At 37.9% G+C, this 20,405-nt stretch overlaps 1 protein-coding gene across 5 annotated transcripts in view; it reads right to left on the bottom strand.

Annotated features, from left to right (window-relative positions):
• The window catches only part of LGR5 (leucine rich repeat containing G protein-coupled receptor 5), a 94,057-nt gene that overhangs the window by 41,083 nt on the left and 32,569 nt on the right, over positions 1-20,405 (bottom strand). For 3 of the 5 annotated variants that reach the window (XM_054812998.1, XM_054812995.1, XM_054812997.1), the window contains exons 2-3: positions 15,025-15,096; positions 358-429 (exon numbers count right to left, since the gene is read on the bottom strand). In XM_054812998.1, the coding sequence (XP_054668973.1) occupies positions 358-429; positions 15,025-15,086 (134 nt within the window). In that variant the 5' untranslated portion in view covers positions 15,087-15,096. Of the gene's footprint in view, positions 1-92; positions 183-357; positions 430-15,024; positions 15,097-20,405 lie in introns of those variants that run through there. The other 2 variants (XM_054812999.1, XM_054813000.1) reach the window with 2 other exon arrangements.

Below are 20,405 nucleotides of genomic sequence, written 5' to 3'. Positions count from 1 at the left end.
TGTGTGATCGTGAAAAGGCCACTATGAGTTTTAGCCTTGAAATCAGAACTTTTGAGACAATTAAAGAAACTATTAACCAAACCAATTTTTACCTTTGATATTGTACAGAGACATCTACTTGATGAGCAAGTTGTTTTTAGAATGCCATTAATGTTTTCCAACCTTTGTGTTTAGGATATTTTCTATATGAAAAAACAAAGATTTAATGATGTTCATATGTATCTTCACTTCAGTTGACTTGTTCAAAATGAGCTGATCAAAATATGTAATTTACTTGATCAAAACTTCACTGGTTAATTAGTTCCCTGGAGCATTTAGGAAATCAGAAATATATCAAACAACACACAGTTTACTTACAGCACTTTAAGACTGAAAAGGCCGGCAAATGCTCCCTTAGGAATGTATGTCAAACCATTTCCTGCAAGACGTCTGCAAAGATTGAAAAAGGAAAAGAAAGAGAGTGAATACTTTTTCTCTTCATGTGGAATTAATTTGGTTGTTAAAAAGTGCAATACAACTATGTTTGAGCGACTGATGCCAGAGGCAGTAGTTTAAGAGCCTTGTTTTGTCATTAATATACTTTTAAAGAAAAAAAAAGAAAAAAAAAAAGAGAAGCCCTTAACTGTACATTTGATTTACTGACAGCTGGACTGCAGAGACAGAAATGCAATTTCATTGCAAACTGAGCTTATGGTTTAGAATGTACATCTTATTCTTCATACTGTTCTTTTTTAAGGATTAGAGTGATCTCAGCGACTAAAATACAGATACACTGACAACAATTAGAATAATTGGGTTTACAGGCATGCGCTTTTGGAATTGCGCATGTAGGATGTCTGTGCACATTTAACTCATTTGCACTAATACCAAAATATATTCACATAGTAATGACTAGAGTTCATTTAAAAATAACTACACATAAAACTGCTGTACTGGTGGAATCATAGTTTTCCCTGTGAGCAGATGTATAATAGATTGGCATAAAGTGTATTTGTTAAAATTTGCAGGGCTTTTTTCCCTACTTCTGTTGTATTTTCCTTCTCAGAACACTTGAAAGTTCTTTACAGACCTAGGTAAGTACAGCAAACGCCTCTGTAAAGCGTGTTACTCAGAGAGAAAAAGAATGCATTCTGTAAGGTTTGTGCCTAGGAAAGAGATCATGTATTTGATGTGAAACCAGGTTTTGGGCATTTTCAATTTGTGGAAAAGCCTCTTCCCTGTACGCACACACCTGCTGAGCGATGTGACCTGTGACTCCGAGCAAGCGGCTCTTCCTCGCTCTGTTCAAAGCATTTAATTGTGCTCTGCAGAGGCACTCGGCTTCAGACAGAGCTGCTGAGCTTGTCTCACTTTGGAGTACACCAGGGCGCAATGTTCAGACACCGGAGAATTGAGCACGAGCACCTGAATTCCTGCAGGCAGATGAGTGAACTGAACCTGGCTCGCTTGCTCCAAGGTGAGGCACTCACAGGCTGAGCCTATCTTTTTTCAGATGTGTGAGGGGCTTCCCAGCTTCAGCTTTCCTTCTGAACAGAAATGGCAATGACTTTCGGGTTGTTGCTGGCTCAGGCAGGTATTTACTGGGTCAGGCACACCACACCAGGTCCCTGAAAGTAAGTGCCCTTTGTGTATCACTGACTGGTAGAGGCTCAGGACCTACCTAATGCTGATCTCAGTTTATGATATAAATTTTTGGAAAGACTAAAGACTGATTCACCCCCACAGAATCGTTTTACTCTGTTATTTTAATGACATGAGTGGACATCAGTCTGGACATGAGTCTGGCATAAACCAGAAAGTGAGGAGTCTCCAAAACTGCACTGCACTGGAAAAAAAGTAAGTACAGGTACCAAGGTTTTCACTTACAGCTATGTTACTGCTTTGAGTGTCATACGGAAAGCTTGAAAAAGAGCAGAGGACTAACCCCACATGTCTAAAGACTCAAGCTGGTGCTCTGTCAGGCCACCATCCCTTCTTAAGAGTGGCTGTGTGGCAGCAATTTTCATAATTGTTGCAGTGCAAACTGCCAAACACACTACGTGTTCACGCTGCCCGTTTGAACTGGAATAATCTTCATAAAATGGGCTAGCACTGAAAATCAGACCAGTCTAAGAGCTGGAGAAGGTCTCTGGCAATTACCAGGCATGCTCCTCCCTGTTCCAAATGCAGGACTGCAGCAATTTAATTGGGACATGATGCAGCTTTAAAGTTTTGTTTTAATGTGTAATACTCACTTTTCCCAGCTTCAGAGCATCATCAAGGATTTTTGTAGTAATCTTAATGTTTGGCATTTTTTGAAAATGGACTGTCATAATTTTAAAGACATTTTTATGGTACCTGCAATGCGTATCTAATATATTTAGAAAGAAATACCTAAGTACAGAGACACATTTATACATGTACATGCCACACATCTCACTGACATTCAGGATGGTTTTAGTGAGACTGTACTGCATTGGGCTGTCTTTGAGCTAGTCTCTGATGGTTAAAACTTTTCCATGTAACTTTTTTCCCTGCTTCCTTTTGTTGCTAGTTTTTCTGTCAAACTGTCTTCAGGAGTAGATTTTTTTCAGAGATAACTGTTGTCATTTTGACTGTAAGGTCCATTTGGATCATCTGGCCACCCACAATATCCCACCCTAAGGGCCTGACCCCCCTGCATGGCCCCGGCTCCAACACCTTTTAGAAGAATATCCAAAGCCGACAGAGCCGTGTTCCTGAGCTGTTCTGAGCGATAGTTTCCTCCACTGCTGAACCGAGATGTCATTTCTTCCTCTTTTATTTGTTTCAGATTCCAACCCTTGTTTTATATTCTGCTGTTTTTCCTTTTAGATCACAACTTCTCAATTACTAAATATGTCTTGTACAAACACTTTAGACAGATGAAACCACGTTAATCTTCTTTTTGGTAGACATAGCTTCTGCATTTACTCCTAATGAGTTTTTCAAACCTCGTTCTTGAAGTTCTGCTTTGAATATTTTTCAGTTTGGAAACAGCTCTCACTAATTTTGCAGACAGTGATTAATGCTATTTTATATGAGACTCCTCTGCTTATGCAGCAGAAGGTCATGGTCATCATGTATAGCCCTACGTATTACAGTAGAGGCCTGCATCAAATGTATCACAACACCAAAATACATGCATGTCGTGTAGTTCTCTCACCAAGCAAACTGACAACATCAGCAAAGGTAGACATCTGGCAACAACTATTTCTATGCAATGATGTCGTCTGACCCTCAGTCACCATATTAAATTCTTTCTCATGATGCCCTTTTCATGATTTTCTGTGGAACCGACTTCAGGCAAACCACCTATCTATTCCCAAGACACTCCATGAGACCACTTCTGGACACTGGCACAGCAGGAGCATCTTCCCAGCCCTTTGGAATTCCCCAGCATTGTGGTATTTGGTAAAAATCAGCAAAAATTATTCATTTGGATTTTTGTATAATTCTTTCAATATTCTTGGATGAAAGTTAGCACACCAGCTCTTTAAGGCATGCTGCAAAGCTCATTAAGTTTGGCTTATTTGTTCCTAACCACTTTTAATGCCTTCCTTGCGTTATTACTGTGTTTCTATTCCCAGTTTTGGCATAGGGGAAAATTAATCCCCTTGTTGACACTACAGTAACTATCAAGTTATCTGTCAGCGTTTACTCTTCTCCACTTCAGGGATTTTGTTTTCCACTGCCCTAAATTATTTGAGGGAAGCTGCCCAGTATTTTACTGAACTTTGGATGGACTTTGAGTAGTGATTTCAGTCTGGACAGGTAAATATCGCTTTCCCTGAACAGATGAGGATGGACATACTATCTGTCTCTATAGTTCAGCATTTAGTTAATGATTTCTGAGAGCAGGAAAGAATTAGCTTGTTTATAGCGCTGTCCTGGTGTCAGCTGGGATAGAGTTAATTTTCTTCCTAGCAGCTGGTTTTGTGCTGTGGTTTGGATTTAGGATGAGAATAACGTTGATAACACACTGATGTTTTTAGTTGTTGCCAAGCAGACAAGGACTTTTCAGCTTCTCATACTGCCCTGCCAACGAGAAGGCAGGGGCACCCAAGAAGCTGGGAGGGGACACAGCCAGGACAGCTGACCCAAACTGGCCAAAGGGATATTCCATACCATATGATGTCATGTTCTGTATATAACTGGGGGGTGGGCTGGGAGGCAGGGCAGCTCAGGGTCCTGTGGAGCATCGACTTTGGGTGGTGAGAAATTGTGCTCATCATCACTTGGTTTGTATAATAATAATAATAATAATAATTATTATTATTATTATTATTGTTATCATCTTCCTTTTCTGTCCTATTAAACTGTCTTTATCTCAATCCACAAGTTTTACTTTTTTTTTTCCTTTTTGATTCTCTCCCCCATCCCACTGCAGGGGGAGCGAGCAAATGGCTGTGTGGCTGTTTTAGCTGCCGGCTGGGTTAAACCACTACAAGCGCTTGCATAACCAAATGGATGGCTTCTATGGTTTGAACAACTTTGAATCTCAATTTTTAAAAGTTATTTACTTTATTTCCAGCATTTCTGACATTATTTTAGAAATATCTCATTAAGTACATTCAGGCTTAAATGTATCACATCTCTTTAATGAAGAAGTAATCAAAAGTACACAGCATTACTGATTTTGAATCATATTTTTGGAGCTATATTATTTTAGAACTAGATTTTACTTATGCTGCTTCAGATAATCTTGAAAATTAATGGAAGCTGGAAAAGTTTATGGAGAGGTGTTACCACCTGCTTCCCTCAGTACCTGCTACTTGCCACTGTTGGAGTCAAGATACCAGGTTACTTTTGGCTTAAGCATAAGCTAAGTTTTTATACTCCTGTATGTTTCTTCCTAAAAGATGTAAAATAAACGAGCTGAGAGAAAAAGATGTTGCCTCCACCCTTTCAAATGGCAGCAATTTATAAAATATTGTTCAATGCAGTTCAGCCCAGCTGGCAATCTCTGCTCACCGTTGGAAGAGCTGCAGGGCTGCAGGTCAGGTTCATTGCCTACAGCCGGACCCAAGAAAAGGTGTGTCTGGGGTCTCCTTTGAGTGTTCCCCATCTATTTACCCCTTTGGTGTGTTCTGACCTCTCCTGCAGCGTCACAGTTCTGAGAAATGGTGGTCACCAAGTCAGGAGAACATTCCCAAAGACAACAAAACTAATGAGAGACCCACAGAAAGCTCTGAAAATTATCAGAAACTTTTTTTGTTTTCCTTTGATTGTTGCTCATGTCTGCAAAGAAAAAACATTCCTCAGAAAGAAGCAAATAAACATGAAGTTGTGACTGAGCAGTCAACTATTTATTATTTCCTTTATGTTTCTAGTACAATAATTTTTCTTCACCAACTCAAAACTGCTTTGTGCGTGGATGTTTTCTGCATTGGGACAAGCCTTGCCTGGTACCAAGCGTCTCCTCATTACCTGCTGGGATGGAAGGTGAACTTGAAACATGAAAAAGTCTTCTCTCTACAGCTGTCAAACTGTGGCATTTAATAACGAAAGCACCTCTTCACTAACCATGGAAAGAAGCTGTGGCAAATCTAGCCCAGCTACTCCTCACTGTCTGCAGTGGACAGTGAGTACGATACGGGTAGTGGCTGCTTTTCTTCCTTCCTTGAGTAAGAAGATCTAGTCCAGCAAATGCTGAACAAGCACCTGTAAAGTGTATTTCAAAATCTAGTAGTATCAAACCTATAGGAAGGGCATGAAAGGAAGATAATAGTCTCCTTGGGAAAAAGCATACATTTACATTAATTCATATTCATGCCATGTTCTAATAGGATTAGCACAACAGAATTTTCTGGAACAGGTTACTGATCAAATCTTGCAAGGTGCTGAAATGTAGGAGAATAGATGGCACTCTGGATCTTGGTGTGGCTCGACATATGACAGGAGTAAGCAATGTAAAAGGGGTCAAGTTCCACTATTAAGAAGTGAAAATCAGTGAAATGTACTGTAATTCTATTTCAAAACAGATACAGTTACGTAGAACTTCATTGCACTCAAATTTATGATCAATATATTGGACTCTTATTATTACGCCAGTAAACTATAACAGCAATACCAGTCTGACTCAATGTTTCTAGATTAGTGCCAGTGCATGCCCTTTAATACAGATGAGGTTATATATCATTGCATCACTTGTGTTGCATTACATATAATCAGTCCACATGCACTGCAATATCCTATACGGAATGTAATTGTGAGGGCAATCTGACATCATCCTTCAACTGTGCAAAGATACTGCGGGATTTCCACAAAATAATTCCGTGAACTTCTACCTTGCCTTGATGCCCCTTTGACTCTGCATTTTACTTCTGTTCACTAACTGGTTTGCTGATTTTATATAAGGAATGAGAGCAAAGACAGCACATGCTAAGAGAATGCTATCATGAATTTGGTTTTATATATAGAGAGATATATATGTTTAAAGATAAGTATGTTAACATCAATAATATCACAATTCAGTCAGTTTTATATTTGCCTGTTTCATTCCTTATTTATTACATTATATACTACAAGTAACCAACTCTCCAGACAGAAAATTGAAAAGGAATTATATAGAAGAACCTGGAGACTGGTGAAAAAAAATCTTTGCCTTTGTGAATAGAAATTGAAAGTACAGAAGGCCTGAGACAGTAAAAAAACCAAACAGTTGGGAGAGTTCTGCTGCTGCATGGTCCTAACCTTCCTGAATTTGGTGCTAAAACACTAGTATGCCATGTAGAAAGTTCCATTAAAATTAATGTAATCGTGGATTGTGTCTTTTATACGTGGGGTACAGATAAGAAATTCTCTTTTGTAATTTGAAACTTCTTTCTTAAAAGCCTGGTCTGCCTCTCCAACTGCCATAATTGTTCTGAATAACTGATAAAGATCCGTGGTGAAATCTTAGTCTCATTGATGTCTGCGGAAAAATTTGTGCTGACACAAGTAGAAATAGGACTCTCATTTGCATCCTACCCCAGTATCATATTTGCCAGTAATTTACTCTTCTCTGAGGAGCTGTACCAATAGCACTACTACCGATCCTAAAACTATTATCTCAATTTCTAAAAAAGGAAATGGCTGTTCGTGGAGGAACAGAGTGGAAGTATAACACAAAAATATAAATTTCCAAATCTTTTTCTAAAACAACTTATTCTGGATATAAAAAATTGCCTGTGTTCAAGGAAGAATTACTGATCTTGAATCTTTTGCTTCTGTTTTGTTTCCCGTCAAGCTTAATCAAAGATACACAAGCACAAAACTACACATATATTTAGTCCCACTATATAAATATATAGCCAATACATAATTTATATATTTCTACAACCATAATTTTCTTCAGCTTACATATACATACGTAAATAGGTAAAACAAAATGTTGTTGCTTCTTACATCAAAAAAGCTTTGACAATATGGATACTCATCAAGCACTTACCCAAAGTCAACTAAAATTTGGAGATAAGAGTTTAATTTGATATTTATTAGTGATTATTCTTGGGCCAATGCAATAGAAATGTATGACTTAATGGGTGATTAATTATTGTGTTAATTATTAGTTAATTAATGGATAATATCAACATATATATTTCAAAATGTTTTTGAAAAGTTACTTTGTTAGACTAGGAATTTAAATGTTACTATGTGTTTTAATTATCTTTTTATATTTCAATCTGTCATGTTAATTAAAACTGTAATCATTATAGTAATATAAAAAGAAATGTGGGTCAAATGATATATTAAAAAATTTAATGTTCGGTGAGATCAAAGAAGAAAATGTAAAGATATTCTCCTTTCTTTAAAAAAGGGGAGGGGAGTGTGCACGTCGTAATTGTGCTGTATATTATATTTATTGCTACTTACAGTTTAGTTGGAAATTCAAATATAACACAGTCTGCTCTTGCTTTAGGGCCTAATTGCCTTTTAAAATGCATGTGCCAAATTCTCATAGGGTGTAAACTGGAATAACTCCAAATGACCTCAAGCAGTTGGAATGAAATCAGCGTGTATTTGATCTCGAGCTGGCTTTGATAAAACAGATCATAGATTTTTGTCAGTTAAGGATATGGTCTAAAGCATACTATTTCTTTCTCCGCTTATGAAAGGCAGAGACTCTGCACCTGGCACGAGTGTGATCCAATAACTGCTAAAGACAACTGATCTCCCCCTTTGTGAAGCTGTCCACGGCCAGCGCTGAGAACAAGCAGAAGGCAGTGCCCTTCTAGAGGGCTCCAACGGTGCCCTTCCTTCTGCCCAACGGGCAGCCAGGCACCTGCCTTCGGGTGGCCGCAAGGCCAGCTCTCGGGACCTATTCCGGCATCAGCCAGGAAATCCCACCTCATTCCCAGCAGCGGATCCCAAGGATACAACCAGTAAGAGACATCACTTCACTTCTGTGTTTGAAGAATGCTGTCACCAAATCGCTACTCCCAGAACAATCTTACATTTGTGAAAAGTCCTTTCTCAGTGTTTAAATGTTACAGCAAGATGGAGCACCAAATGGTGGATCACAGACATTACATTTCCTGGGCTGGGTCTTCCAAGAGTCATTTACACTTCTGATGCTGGTTTTGGTTTTATACCAATAGTGCCAGTATCACCAGAAAAGTTAAGAACTAATAATAATAATCATTAATAACAGGAATTGGCTGAAGTATACTGCAGTACAACACACCATGATCAAATTATCAATAATGAAAAAGGGGCTAACTGTTTTGTCATTCCTGTGTGATAGGCAAAGGACACAAATTGTGTAGATCCAAGTTTCGACGTTACTACCATTCTCCGAGTGGTACAATGAAGCAACACGAAAGAATTACTGGAGAAATTATTGCTACTCCTGTTTAGAAATTCCAAAAAACAACTTAGAGAGAAGAAGTTTGGTTTTCTGTGCTTGTGAACCTATTAGATACAACATAGTATTGGCTGAATTCATTACCCATAATCCTAAGCAAGTGGAAAATTGAACAGTGTCGGTATCAGAAGTGTTCACCGCACTGAAACCAAGCAGTCCACAAACAAGCTGAACTTCCACTGACAAAAAAAAGGAAATAATTTCTACCTACTTGTTATTGCAGTAGACACGGAATGTGTAAGACTTAAATTAAAATCCTGCCTCAGGATCTATAGATATATAGCACGTTTAATAAAGCACCATTTCACCATAGTTTAATTAAGTATAATTTCACTATCTATATTGATCGCAAAACACAAAAAGCTCTTCCTATGACTTTTTTTATATTCTAAACTAGTTCCTAACGAATATTGCTGGATAATAAATTACAAATTCCAGAAAGCATTTACAAGCTACAAGCCAAAAATAAACTTCAGCACGTGCTTAGTAAGAGCAATGCAGCAGCACTAACAAGGTTTCTTGGATATCAACCTAGAACATTTATTGTTTCCACTTGCATGAATATCTTACTATTTTAACTTCTCTTTTATCTTCTTCCTTCCTCCATCTTCCCCCCTTCTGCCCCTTTACACCCCAGATGCACAGCGGTTCCAGTGTCAAGGCTTCTCCGTGCAATTTGCATTAACATTTCCAGAATAATTGTCTGTCAGCACAAGCTATTCAACAAGCAATGCAAGCAGCTCTAATTTAGTAAGGCATTTGCTCTGTTGTTTCTCTTTTTTTTGTTCCTCATCTTGTCATTCTTGATAAGACAGCAAAAAGGGCAGTTTGGAGGGTGCCAGGCTGACACATCCACATGGGAGAGTTCTTTGTTGTTATTCGCTTTGGTGGCATCAAAGGGACAGCAACAAAGGCAGTGACAACTCCAGAACATCAGGGCCCTTGTTTTGTGAGTGTAAAGGTTACAAGTTGTTTTATCTCGTACAGTAGGAATATTCTGCGTTTGGGTTTGTTCTTTTCTAGTAAATCAAAATAACTGTGTATGCCAAAACTATGGGAGAAAACTACCGTAACTGCTTCCAGCTGATTAACTAGATAAACATCTCACTGTTTCTACCGGCGTATGGTTAATTGCAAGGTGACCAGTGCACTTCCCTCTGTCAGGACTTTGAGTGCCTCCCTGGCTGTACTAAAGCGAAGTTGGGGACCCAGCGCCCTGAGTTATCAACAAACTCTCTCTTACAGCAACAGAATTTGAAAGCTGGAGAGGGACTGTTTATAAAGGCATGTAGTGATAGGACAAGGGGTAATGGTTTAAAACTGAAAGAGGGTAGATTTAGATTAGATTAGATTTAGATTAGATTTAGATATCAGGAAGAAATTCTTCACTGTGAGGGTGGTGAGACACTGGAACAGGTTGCCCAGAGAGGCTGTGGATGCCCCATCCCTGGAAGTGTTCAAGGCCAGGTTGGATGGGGCTTTGGGCAGCCTGGTCTAGTGGAGGGTGTCCCTGCCCATGGCAGGGGGGTTGGAACTAGATGGGCTTTGAGGTCCCTTCCAACCCAAACCATTCTGTGATTCTATGAATTTACCATGTGCCACGGGCCACTTGCCTGGCTGGTGACAGGTACCTCTCACTGACAAACACCACGTATCAAACACAGTGGTGTAGTCTGAACAGCTCACCTCTACATGTATGCATGTATGCACTGAAGAAACCAAATTCACAATTCAGTTGCAGGTATTTTTACTTTTTTGCCTTGGAGGTTTTTAAATCTATGCAGATTAATCTTTGGGAAAGATTTTAGTATTTAAGCATCCTGTTCAAAGATTGTTGAAGTAAATTACAAGATTCCCCCACTTTCTCCCAAAAGTTTTGGACTATGGCTGCAGCACTTTCAAGTTTTCTCCTAGCTTACATAATAGTAAAAAGCACAGAATCAGTTTTCAGTGCTATCCACAATGTGCCTGCACCAGCACAAACATAAAGACTGTACAAGACCCCGGGGGCTAATGCTCTCAGTTTTCAAAGACATAAATGACCAGAGAGCTCAGTCCCACCGCTCAAAGTCAGTGGGGAAAAGAACATCTAATTCCCATTAACAGCTTTAAAAACCTCTCTGCAGAAAGAAAGAGCAAACAGAGAGAGAAGCAAAGGGAAAACAATAAATAAGAACAGATGGTAATAGATTGTGCCTGGTAATTTAGGACTTCATTTTCACACATACAGTGGCCTCTTGACCACTTCTGCAGTGTAAAGGGATTTCCACACAAATCATGGTGAGATTCACACAATACCTCTTTTTTGTATTGTAATTCTGCACTTTGGTATTGAAGTAAAATGCACTTTTAAAGGCACTTCTGCCTGAGTAACTGCTGTAACAATACCGTGATCAATCTGAAAAACTTTGTACATACATTTAATTCCCTTTAAGGCCATTTTAAGAAATAATACTGGTGTCAGTAAGCTTTCTTGCACCTGTACGTAGGCTGCAACTAATTTAAGGTGACTTTGTTGCTTGATTTTGTGAAATGAAAGTTATTTGGAACTGTCTTACTCTGTAGGTAAAATAATTGTAATAAAACAGTCCTTTGTTGCTGTTTTACTAAAACACCTATTTTAAGTTGCTGGAAAATAGCGATGTACTAAAAATCACTTGGAATTTTGCTTATCTGTGGAATGTTCCCGTGTTTAAAATTAAAAGAAAAGCTTTATATATGTGCATGCGTGGGTGTGTGTTCATATATTTATGCATATGCATATGTATGTATCTGTGGAGATATATCTAGTTGGAGATATTTGTAGTTAGGTCTGATTCAAATAGTTTTAAATTATTATTGGCTTTCTTCCTCACTCTTCATAAAGTAATTTATAAAATAAAACAGCTTCAGTCACTGCTTTGAAGTGTTAGTAATCACAAAATGGTATGTCTACACTCAGATGTAGTTGCCTCTTAAACTCTTAAGAGTCTCACTCTAGGTAATTCTTTATACTTTTTCAAAAAACTTTTTTAATGCACTGCTCTAACTGCTCCATTAATACGGGCATTCTACACATATTGTAGAATGACATACATCTAGACATACCCCATATGAGATCGAGTCTTGGACTCAGTCATACTGATAAATATCTGCAGTTATTTTGAATTTATAATGAAGAATTTGACTTAATGGTGTTGTACAAGTTCATGCAGAGCAACTTGCTGATAATCAAGCAGCCGAAGCATATTTATTTCTTGGTGGGAGTTCCATCATATGCACTTTAAGAGAACATTAGGCCTGAAAGGCTCATTATTTTCACAAATAAAAGATCTTGCTCAAAACTAATTTTTTTAGGAGCTAGAACAGTTCAGTTTTAAAAGTACCACAATGTTTTCCGAAATTTTTAGAGGAACATGCACCTCAAAAATACAGCATAGTTTTAATATGTTGTACTTCAGTGATCAAAGTCTTTGTTTAAGGATAAATACTAGTCACAATCATCAAGACTGCAAGAATGCTGCTTGCAGAGGTGTCTAGCCTTGGCTGGAAGAGTGGATCAGATTCAGCCTAGAAGGTTAGAACTGGCTGAACAGACCTGGCTTATACACCCCTGCTTTGGAGTCAAAACAATTGGTTCAGCTGTCTTAATAAATTCTCAGTTCTTTTGGGGTAATGACTTAGCAGTATTGCCAAACCACACATCTAGGACATAACATCTAAGCTAAAACTCAGTGGATCAATTGCTAGCTTTTATCAGATTTTTGAACCAGCCCTCTAATAAAGGGATTGATTGGTAACACTTTTTTCAACACTAAAAAACCCTAAGAAATGCATTTTAAGCTTCTGCTGTTGTTGTATTTCATAGAGCGAACAGACATTTCTAAGATGCATTTTAATTTCATGGAAACATTGCTTTGGTCTAAAGATCTCATAAACCCTTATTTTTACAATGTCTGCATTATGGGCTAAGTTATATTTTGCAGTAGTCCCCTTTAACTGAGTCACATAAACAAAACACAGGATTCCCAGGTAAGCTGGGAAAAAAAATCACGTGGCAACGCCTGGATGGGAAAAATAATTTTCAAATGTACAATCACTGCTTAGAAATGAGCATAAGAGGAGCACGGGAACTACAACAGCCGTTACCCCCTACTTCAAAACTGAATAGCCGGTTCCTTTTCCATTGTCTACACCTTTTTCTACATAATACTAGACTGAACTGCATTACATGCCTCTGAACACCGCAGAATCTCTCAGTACAATGGGTTTGAATCTGCATGAAGAAGAGGTAATCAGTTGCCTCACCTCTTCAAAGGCTTCATTTTTCTATGTTTATTTGAAAAGTGAATACAAACTGGAAGGGTTTCACAAAACAGCATCAGAATTAATGAGGAGTGGAAATGATTGGCTTGTGTGAAACAAATGGAGGAGCTGACTGCATATATGTAAAGCAAAACATAATAAAAGAAATAAATATTTTTCTGGTACTACCAGCAATGAAGGACTGGAATTACTTAATTTGGCACAGAGGGTTATAAGGATAATGGTTTAACATTTCCAGTGGAAAAAGTAGGCCCAACACAAGAATAAGGTAAACACACTTTCAAAGGTCTTGATCAGGAAGATGAAGTAGACTGCTGAACAGTTTCTCAAGCAGCGACATAAGTCTCACTATTAGGGTCATCTGACTTTGGACCGTAAAATGATAAGAATGAAGGTAACTTGGCTTAATCCATCAGAATTTCTTTCCATGAAAACCCCAAACTTTTCTTTTTCTTCTTTTGTTTAATGGCTGGAGAGAAACCATTGGGTTGGAAGCTTTTAGTAGGGTTATTACAGTTGACAGGAGATTGGACAAGCAAACATGAACATGATGCAAAAATCCACAAGCAGGATCTTTGTGGCATGATTCACTTCATACGCGCTTGATACCGTTAATACTTGGTGTGTGACATCTCTCCTCGTTATGTCCATATCTGTATGTTATTTTAAAGTTGCACCAACAGCAATACAGGTAATGATAACCAAAGAAAAGGAGCAAGTAAAGGAAGAGAGACAATTAAAAGAAATAATGCTTTCTAAATACAAATGCTGTCAGTAATAAAAATAAGACAGGAAAGGAAAATCTGCTTGCAAATTGGGTATCGTTCAAAGTTACCAAAATACCCACCTCAACTGCAGAGAACTGTACACATTTCATAGCTTAAAATAGACCATGCCTTTGCAAGAAAGGCAGCACCATGACTTCGCATATCTTACGTGGGTTTTATGGTGTGTTAGCAGCTAAACTTGCTATAAAAAAAGGAGGCTTTCACTTTTACAAGCTTATAAACCATGTTTCATAAGAGGCTGGATGCCTAGACAATTCTTTTAATCAACTTTTAGAGGTACTCATGCAAATGCAGGTGCCAGCTTTTTCCCACAAGATCTACGGTGCATCAGTTACAGAGTCTCCATCACTCCTCGGGAACCCAAATTTTCTTTTAAGCCTGGGCCATTATAACTAGGGTCACTGCCAAATCCAGGTCTCATGAATGCACAGTACTTTTCACTTTTGGTTAGTCACCATCACTTCAAACCAGCATTCCTCTTTTGATGTTGTGCTTGATTAGCTAGTTTTCGCAGTGTACTTTTTCCCCTCAGTGAACGTACTAGATAGCGTAACTAAGCTTTTTGCAGGATTCTGCATTTTACAGTCAGCCTTCAGGGATGCTAAATTTAAGAGTAAGGAAACAGTAATTAAAAGTGATTAGGACAAGAAGCCTTGATACTATGAAATGTGGACTCAATTGTCCTTGACACAGGCAGAACGAGGCAGCAGGTTTTGGTTTTGATTATAGCTTTACTTGCTATTTTAATAAACATGAGCCAGTATTCAAACTTTTAATATCCTGCTGCTTAACTATTTCCAAAAAGCAATCCAGCTCTTTTAAACAGCCCTTGTTTAAAAATTTTAATTTGTTTGGCTCTGTCTCTGCCTAGAGAAGTTGTAGCCTCACGGTAACTCTTTTATAAGTTCATTTCCAGAATCACAAGCAATTGGTTTTTTTTCAACTAAGTGTTTCCGCATGTGCCAAAAGTGTCAGGCTGACAGCTTTCCTGCACCGTTTTATCTGGTTCCCACAGTAAGTATGAGAGACAAACACAGGAATGTGTCTAGTGCTGACTATGCCCATCAAGGATACAATGATACTTACAGCTCTTCCAGGAAGCGGAGATTGTGCACGGGGTTTGAGGGCAGCTTAGTAATGTTGTTCATACTGAGATCACTGTAGGGGAAAACAGACAGGGACTTAATATGGCATGCCACAACTGTGGTATCCAGCTGTTCATTCCACACATTTTTAAGTACTACATTAACAAAAATTAGTTCCTCTGCCAGAATTGATGAATCATTATCTAGTTAGCGCGTTAAACATTTTCTTTCGTATGAACACAGCTTCGTCGAACCAAATACAGGCTGTAGCATGTTCCTTGTTTCCAAAGATTTTGGAATGTTTTATCACGCTCTATAAATCAGCTGGAACACTAAACAACCTTTTTAGTCTACATAATTTTACTAAATCGCTGTACTATATTAAAATTTACTTGGAGTAGTAAAGGAAAACTACCATGATCTTTGTTGCTGTTGTAGCACTGTAGCGCACTGTTGGTTTGCTGAAGTAGACAGGCAAAAGTGTACAGGTATAAAATATCTGCATCATTCTTTACATTTCATGAATACGGAAACACTTTGCTTCTGCTGTACAACCTGCTGCTTGGCTGTACTGATTCGCTTGCCTTCTATTAGGCACATTAGGTGTCCCCAAAACCCAACTTACTTGAGTCAAAGAAATGAGATATTTTCAAATAATAAACATCCCCTTTTTAGAGTGCTCTTTTTTTGCAGGTTCTCAAATTGCATTAAATAAGTGAAATGAACCATAAAACAAGGGTGTAATGTGATCCTGCTCTGTAGCACACTTCCTGGTGGGGTTCCACAGTAGTTCCTGGCACAGGAAACAACCAGCCATATCAGCTCTGTCAGAGCTCATTCAAGCTATGTTTTAGACTAAATTTCATATAATACCTTTTTATTCTTAACAGGCTTTTTCATTGTTTTCCATTGTCTTCCCCATGCCCCACAGTATCATTATAATTGCTTTCCATTAAGTATAAAAACTGTAAACAGACTGCATAATAAAACTCTGTGTGGAAGATATGACTTACACAACTATATCAAAATTTCTGTAGACTGTTAAAATAAAAATACTGGAGACCTGCATCTTTTCTGCAAATGTTATGTGATAATTTAAAACTCTCCACTACTCAAACATATATATATATCTGTAGCGGCGCTTATAGTTTCCAGCTACTTTGGATTGTAGTATTTAGATAACTTTATTTCTTCCAGCTGTTGAGAGCTTACAAGGTAAATAAGTTATCTGTACTTTGGTGGGTAGAGGTCCTGTTCCTACTCCACCTAGTTCTTATTACTCACAGTCTGCTTCACATTACAGAATATATGTTTTTAGTCAGCAAAGTTAATTTTGATGTTTGATCTTTTGCTGAGTTTTAAAATGTATAATTTAAAAACACAGTTCATGTAGAGATTTTGAAATAAAGAAAATGTGTTAATACTTTACAACAATTATCAAATCACTGTTGGGTAAGGTCTCTCTGCATTCACTTCAAAATCAAGGTATAATTTGAGAACTGTGTACTTATTAAATTCATTCTTTACTGTAATGCTTTATCACCTAATTTTTTCATACAGTTTAGCAGGTTATTACTCTTTCACTTTGATAAAGGCTCAAAGGATTTATTCTGGCAAAGGAGCAAAACCATGGATTTATTTGGCAAAAGAAAAACTCGTCCAGGTAGTGAATCATATACTACTGAATATTAAGATAAAGCCAATGTTTTAACAATATCATTTTGATCATGAGATTTTCAACACATGTCTTAATGAGTTTTTGTAAATATACCAAATTGCATTTTAGACTTAAAAAGTCAGCTTTGGTGGAAGGTGGGAATGATTAATCTTCAGATAGACACATATTTAGGACGTTCTACAAAACCAGCATTAGTCAGTGCTCTGGCTGCCCAGGAAAAACTGAAGCCCATTTTTCTAGCATATTAATTTCTGCTAGCAGTAGGCAGTACTTGTCGGCTTGTATCACCCACAGGACCCCATGATGACACCAGTCACAAGCAATCTACAGACCAGGACCCAATATCTTAAGAGGATCAGGATAAGAGAAGGTGGCTTTCATTACGTGCTTTGATACACAATGAGAAAATCAACAATACATGCGCTTTTCTTAAAAAAATCTTTAGACCCCAGAGGTGGATTTACCAACAGTGAACTCCAATGTCCTAGTCTCCTTTTTGGACTCCACTCATGTGGTAAAATATGTGCTCCACATCATATGATCGAGGAGAACCTCTTCTTTTTCCCAGTCTACACTGCAGTAATTGCTAGCTCTTTTTAAACGTACCAGTTAAATAACCTCACTCTGTTAGATAGGTTCCTTTTTTCCCCAGACTATTATTTTCTTGGAACATAAAGAACAAAGATGTTTTTGTGCAATAGAACTACTAAACGTTACCTATGCATATTTCATTGAATCATAGAATCATTTAGGTTGGAAAAGACCCTTAAGATCATCCAGTCCAACCATTTATCTAACACTATCGAGTTCACCACTAAACCATGTCCCTAAATGCCATGGCTACATGTCTTTTAAAAACCTCCAGGGATGGTGGAGGTAACAGAAATTATTTCCAAATTTGCTCAATAACGTCTTTCCAAACTAGTTTTTAACACACTAGTAACTAATACGCAGGACATTCCAGTCTATGTTGGCAATATGTTATTGTTGTAGCTATAAGGGTTTAAGAATATAAGGGAGGCTACTGGAAGGAGAGGTAGTATCTTTGATTAGGCCAGCTGATACAGCTGGAAAAACTGAGAAACTTTCAGGCACAAAAATCAAAACCCTCTACTTCTTCCAACTGTACCAGTTGGCTAAATAGGTGACATTATCTCTCTCTAAAAACCTCACATCGCTTACACTGGCAAAGCAGTAGCTCATCTGTACTTGCAGTTTTTAGATTCAGAATACTCTTTTGGGTCAGAATAACCATAGCTGCATTTCATGCAATTTTTGTTCACTGAAGGAACTAAGGGACTTATGAGAGAAGTCCCATCACCCAGAGCTACTTCTGGGGGCATGCTTGGAGAAGTGAGACAAACAAAAAAGAATTAACGCAATGCAACCAGTTACTGGGTCTCATGTGAGCAATACTGCAAAGTTTGGGCTGCTGAGTAGAAATTCCTCATAGTGCTCCAGAAACAAATAAAGGAGGTTCCCAGCAAACTTGCTAGCCTTTGGACCATATTGCCAAGAAGACAGAGCTAGGATGAGATTTATGGCCATTAGCTACATCAGGCACAGCTAACAGCCAGAATGAGCTAACTGGTAAATTGTAGGCTTAGATATTATTACTATGAATAACAGTAACAATTGTAATGGGTATGTCTTATGTCCTACACCTGCAATGATTTCTTACCAAAAAGTGCTTCAAACGGCTTTTCTGATTTCTCCTTTCAGTGCTAGCCTGTCAAAATCAGAAATTTGCTCTCTCTAGAAAAGAGGAGGGTATGAAAGATGGCTTACCCATCAGGATTTGTAGTGTAATGCTGAAAAATATTAAAATCAAGGTACTAGATCTTTAACTACCCTCAGTGGAACGGTTCTGATTTTATAGCAGAACCATTCCCCAATTTCCTTTGCGCATGTATACTCAGAACCAAACCTGCTGAAACTGCAAACGTTTCTCATCAAACTTGGTAGACTCTTACAAGCTACAGTGATGAAAAATCTTTAAATAAGTTAGTGTACCAGAACTACGCCTATATCCCAACTCCAAAGCACATGCAAACCCCATCGATGTCAGTACCAGCTGCATTGGAAGAGTACATATACTCTGAGTTTTAAAATGCTCCTGATGTAAACAGCAATAGTACCAGATTTACCTTTATGAAAACTACCTGCACCGTAAGCTGACGTACTGTACTGCAAAGGCGATAGAGTATTTTGAACAGTCAGATGAACACATCGTCTGTTCTCCCATCAGCATTCCTGCAGCCCATTTCCAAGTGCTGACTATAAAAGCAACATGCCAGCAAACTGAACTTTTATCTTTTCAAAAGATAAAAAGATCTGCTTCAGTGACTGCATTGGCAACACAGCTCACTATAATGATATCTTAATTATACTCTGTGCCAATCAATCACCACGCTATGTCTCTGGTGACTTGCAAAAGGAATCCTACCTGTGATGAAATCTTTGAAGACTGGAAAATATTGCAAACTGCAGCATGCATCTGTCTGTTTTTTCTTGGTGACTATATGGTCAAATTCTGAGCATTTGCAAAACAGAGTCCAGGAAGGCAAATACAACAGGTCTTTTTTTCCCCCCAGTTTTGTTGTCCGTGCATATACATGCTGAAAAAATATCCAGTTAGCATCTTAAAAGTGAGTAGTTCACAATGAATTCCCAAAAGCCAGTAAAACAAGTTAAGTGAACTAGTTCTTAACTTATAGTTGAGTCTGGAGGCCAAGTTACTAGCCTGTTATTAGCTGTTATTACAAGAGATGTTTCAGTGACTATTCCTCTTGGAAGATCAGTTTTCCACATTATCTTTTAAAGGAGAACAAAAATGTGGCTTGGGATATATGCAAGGCTTTCACCCACCTGTTAATCTGTTACTAGGCTAAACTTCTACTATACTGAATGGTACAAACTCGTCTACCGATTGCAAGGCTAATACAATAATCCAGTATTAAAGACAATGAATTTTGCAGCCTATATTTTTTTTAACAGTTGCAACCTGGTTGATTTTTAGAAAATTATCAAGACATTATTAGGATTATTATGTTTCTTCTAAGCCTGCCTTAGCCAAATCAGATGTATTAATGATTATTTTTATGGAAGTCTTTGAAAGATAAAACATTTACATAAAAATACTGACAACAGACTGAATGCACGAGTTCTTACCAGCTGAGAACAGCTCCTATACCAAGACAATTTCCTTAATCCATTTACAGCAAAATTGGACACTAGCTTATATGTAGTAATAAGAAATAATTAAAAGGGGTGAGGATTACTACTGCTATTCCCTTGCTATGTCTATCTTTTTAACACAGCACTCTTATTCCTACTGTTCGCAGAATACTTTACTAGCTTATAGAATCATAGAATCATAGAATCTTTAAGGTTGGAAAAGATCTCTAAGATCATCAAGTCCAACTGTCAGCTGCACTGTACGATGGAAGAATATGTCAGCTATTAAGTGCACACCATCTATTAATGCAAATGCTTCACTATGGATATTAAAAATAACTTCATCTGCTACAGCTACTTAAAGTAAATAAACCTATTTGCCAACACTGTAGTAGCAGTAGTTCCTATTTCTTACAAATAAATTCCTATAGCAAGCTTTCATACAAGAGTCTCAATAAATAAATAGAATAATAATTACCATAATTTTCCAGAAGGGAAACTAAGACACCTAATGGCGAAGTGACATG

This window comes from Grus americana, chromosome 1, assembly GCF_028858705.1.
Source record: "Grus americana isolate bGruAme1 chromosome 1, bGruAme1.mat, whole genome shotgun sequence".
Taxonomy (NCBI): Eukaryota; Metazoa; Chordata; class Aves; order Gruiformes; family Gruidae; genus Grus; species Grus americana.
This window is presented reverse-complemented; position numbering and strand designations above follow the sequence as displayed.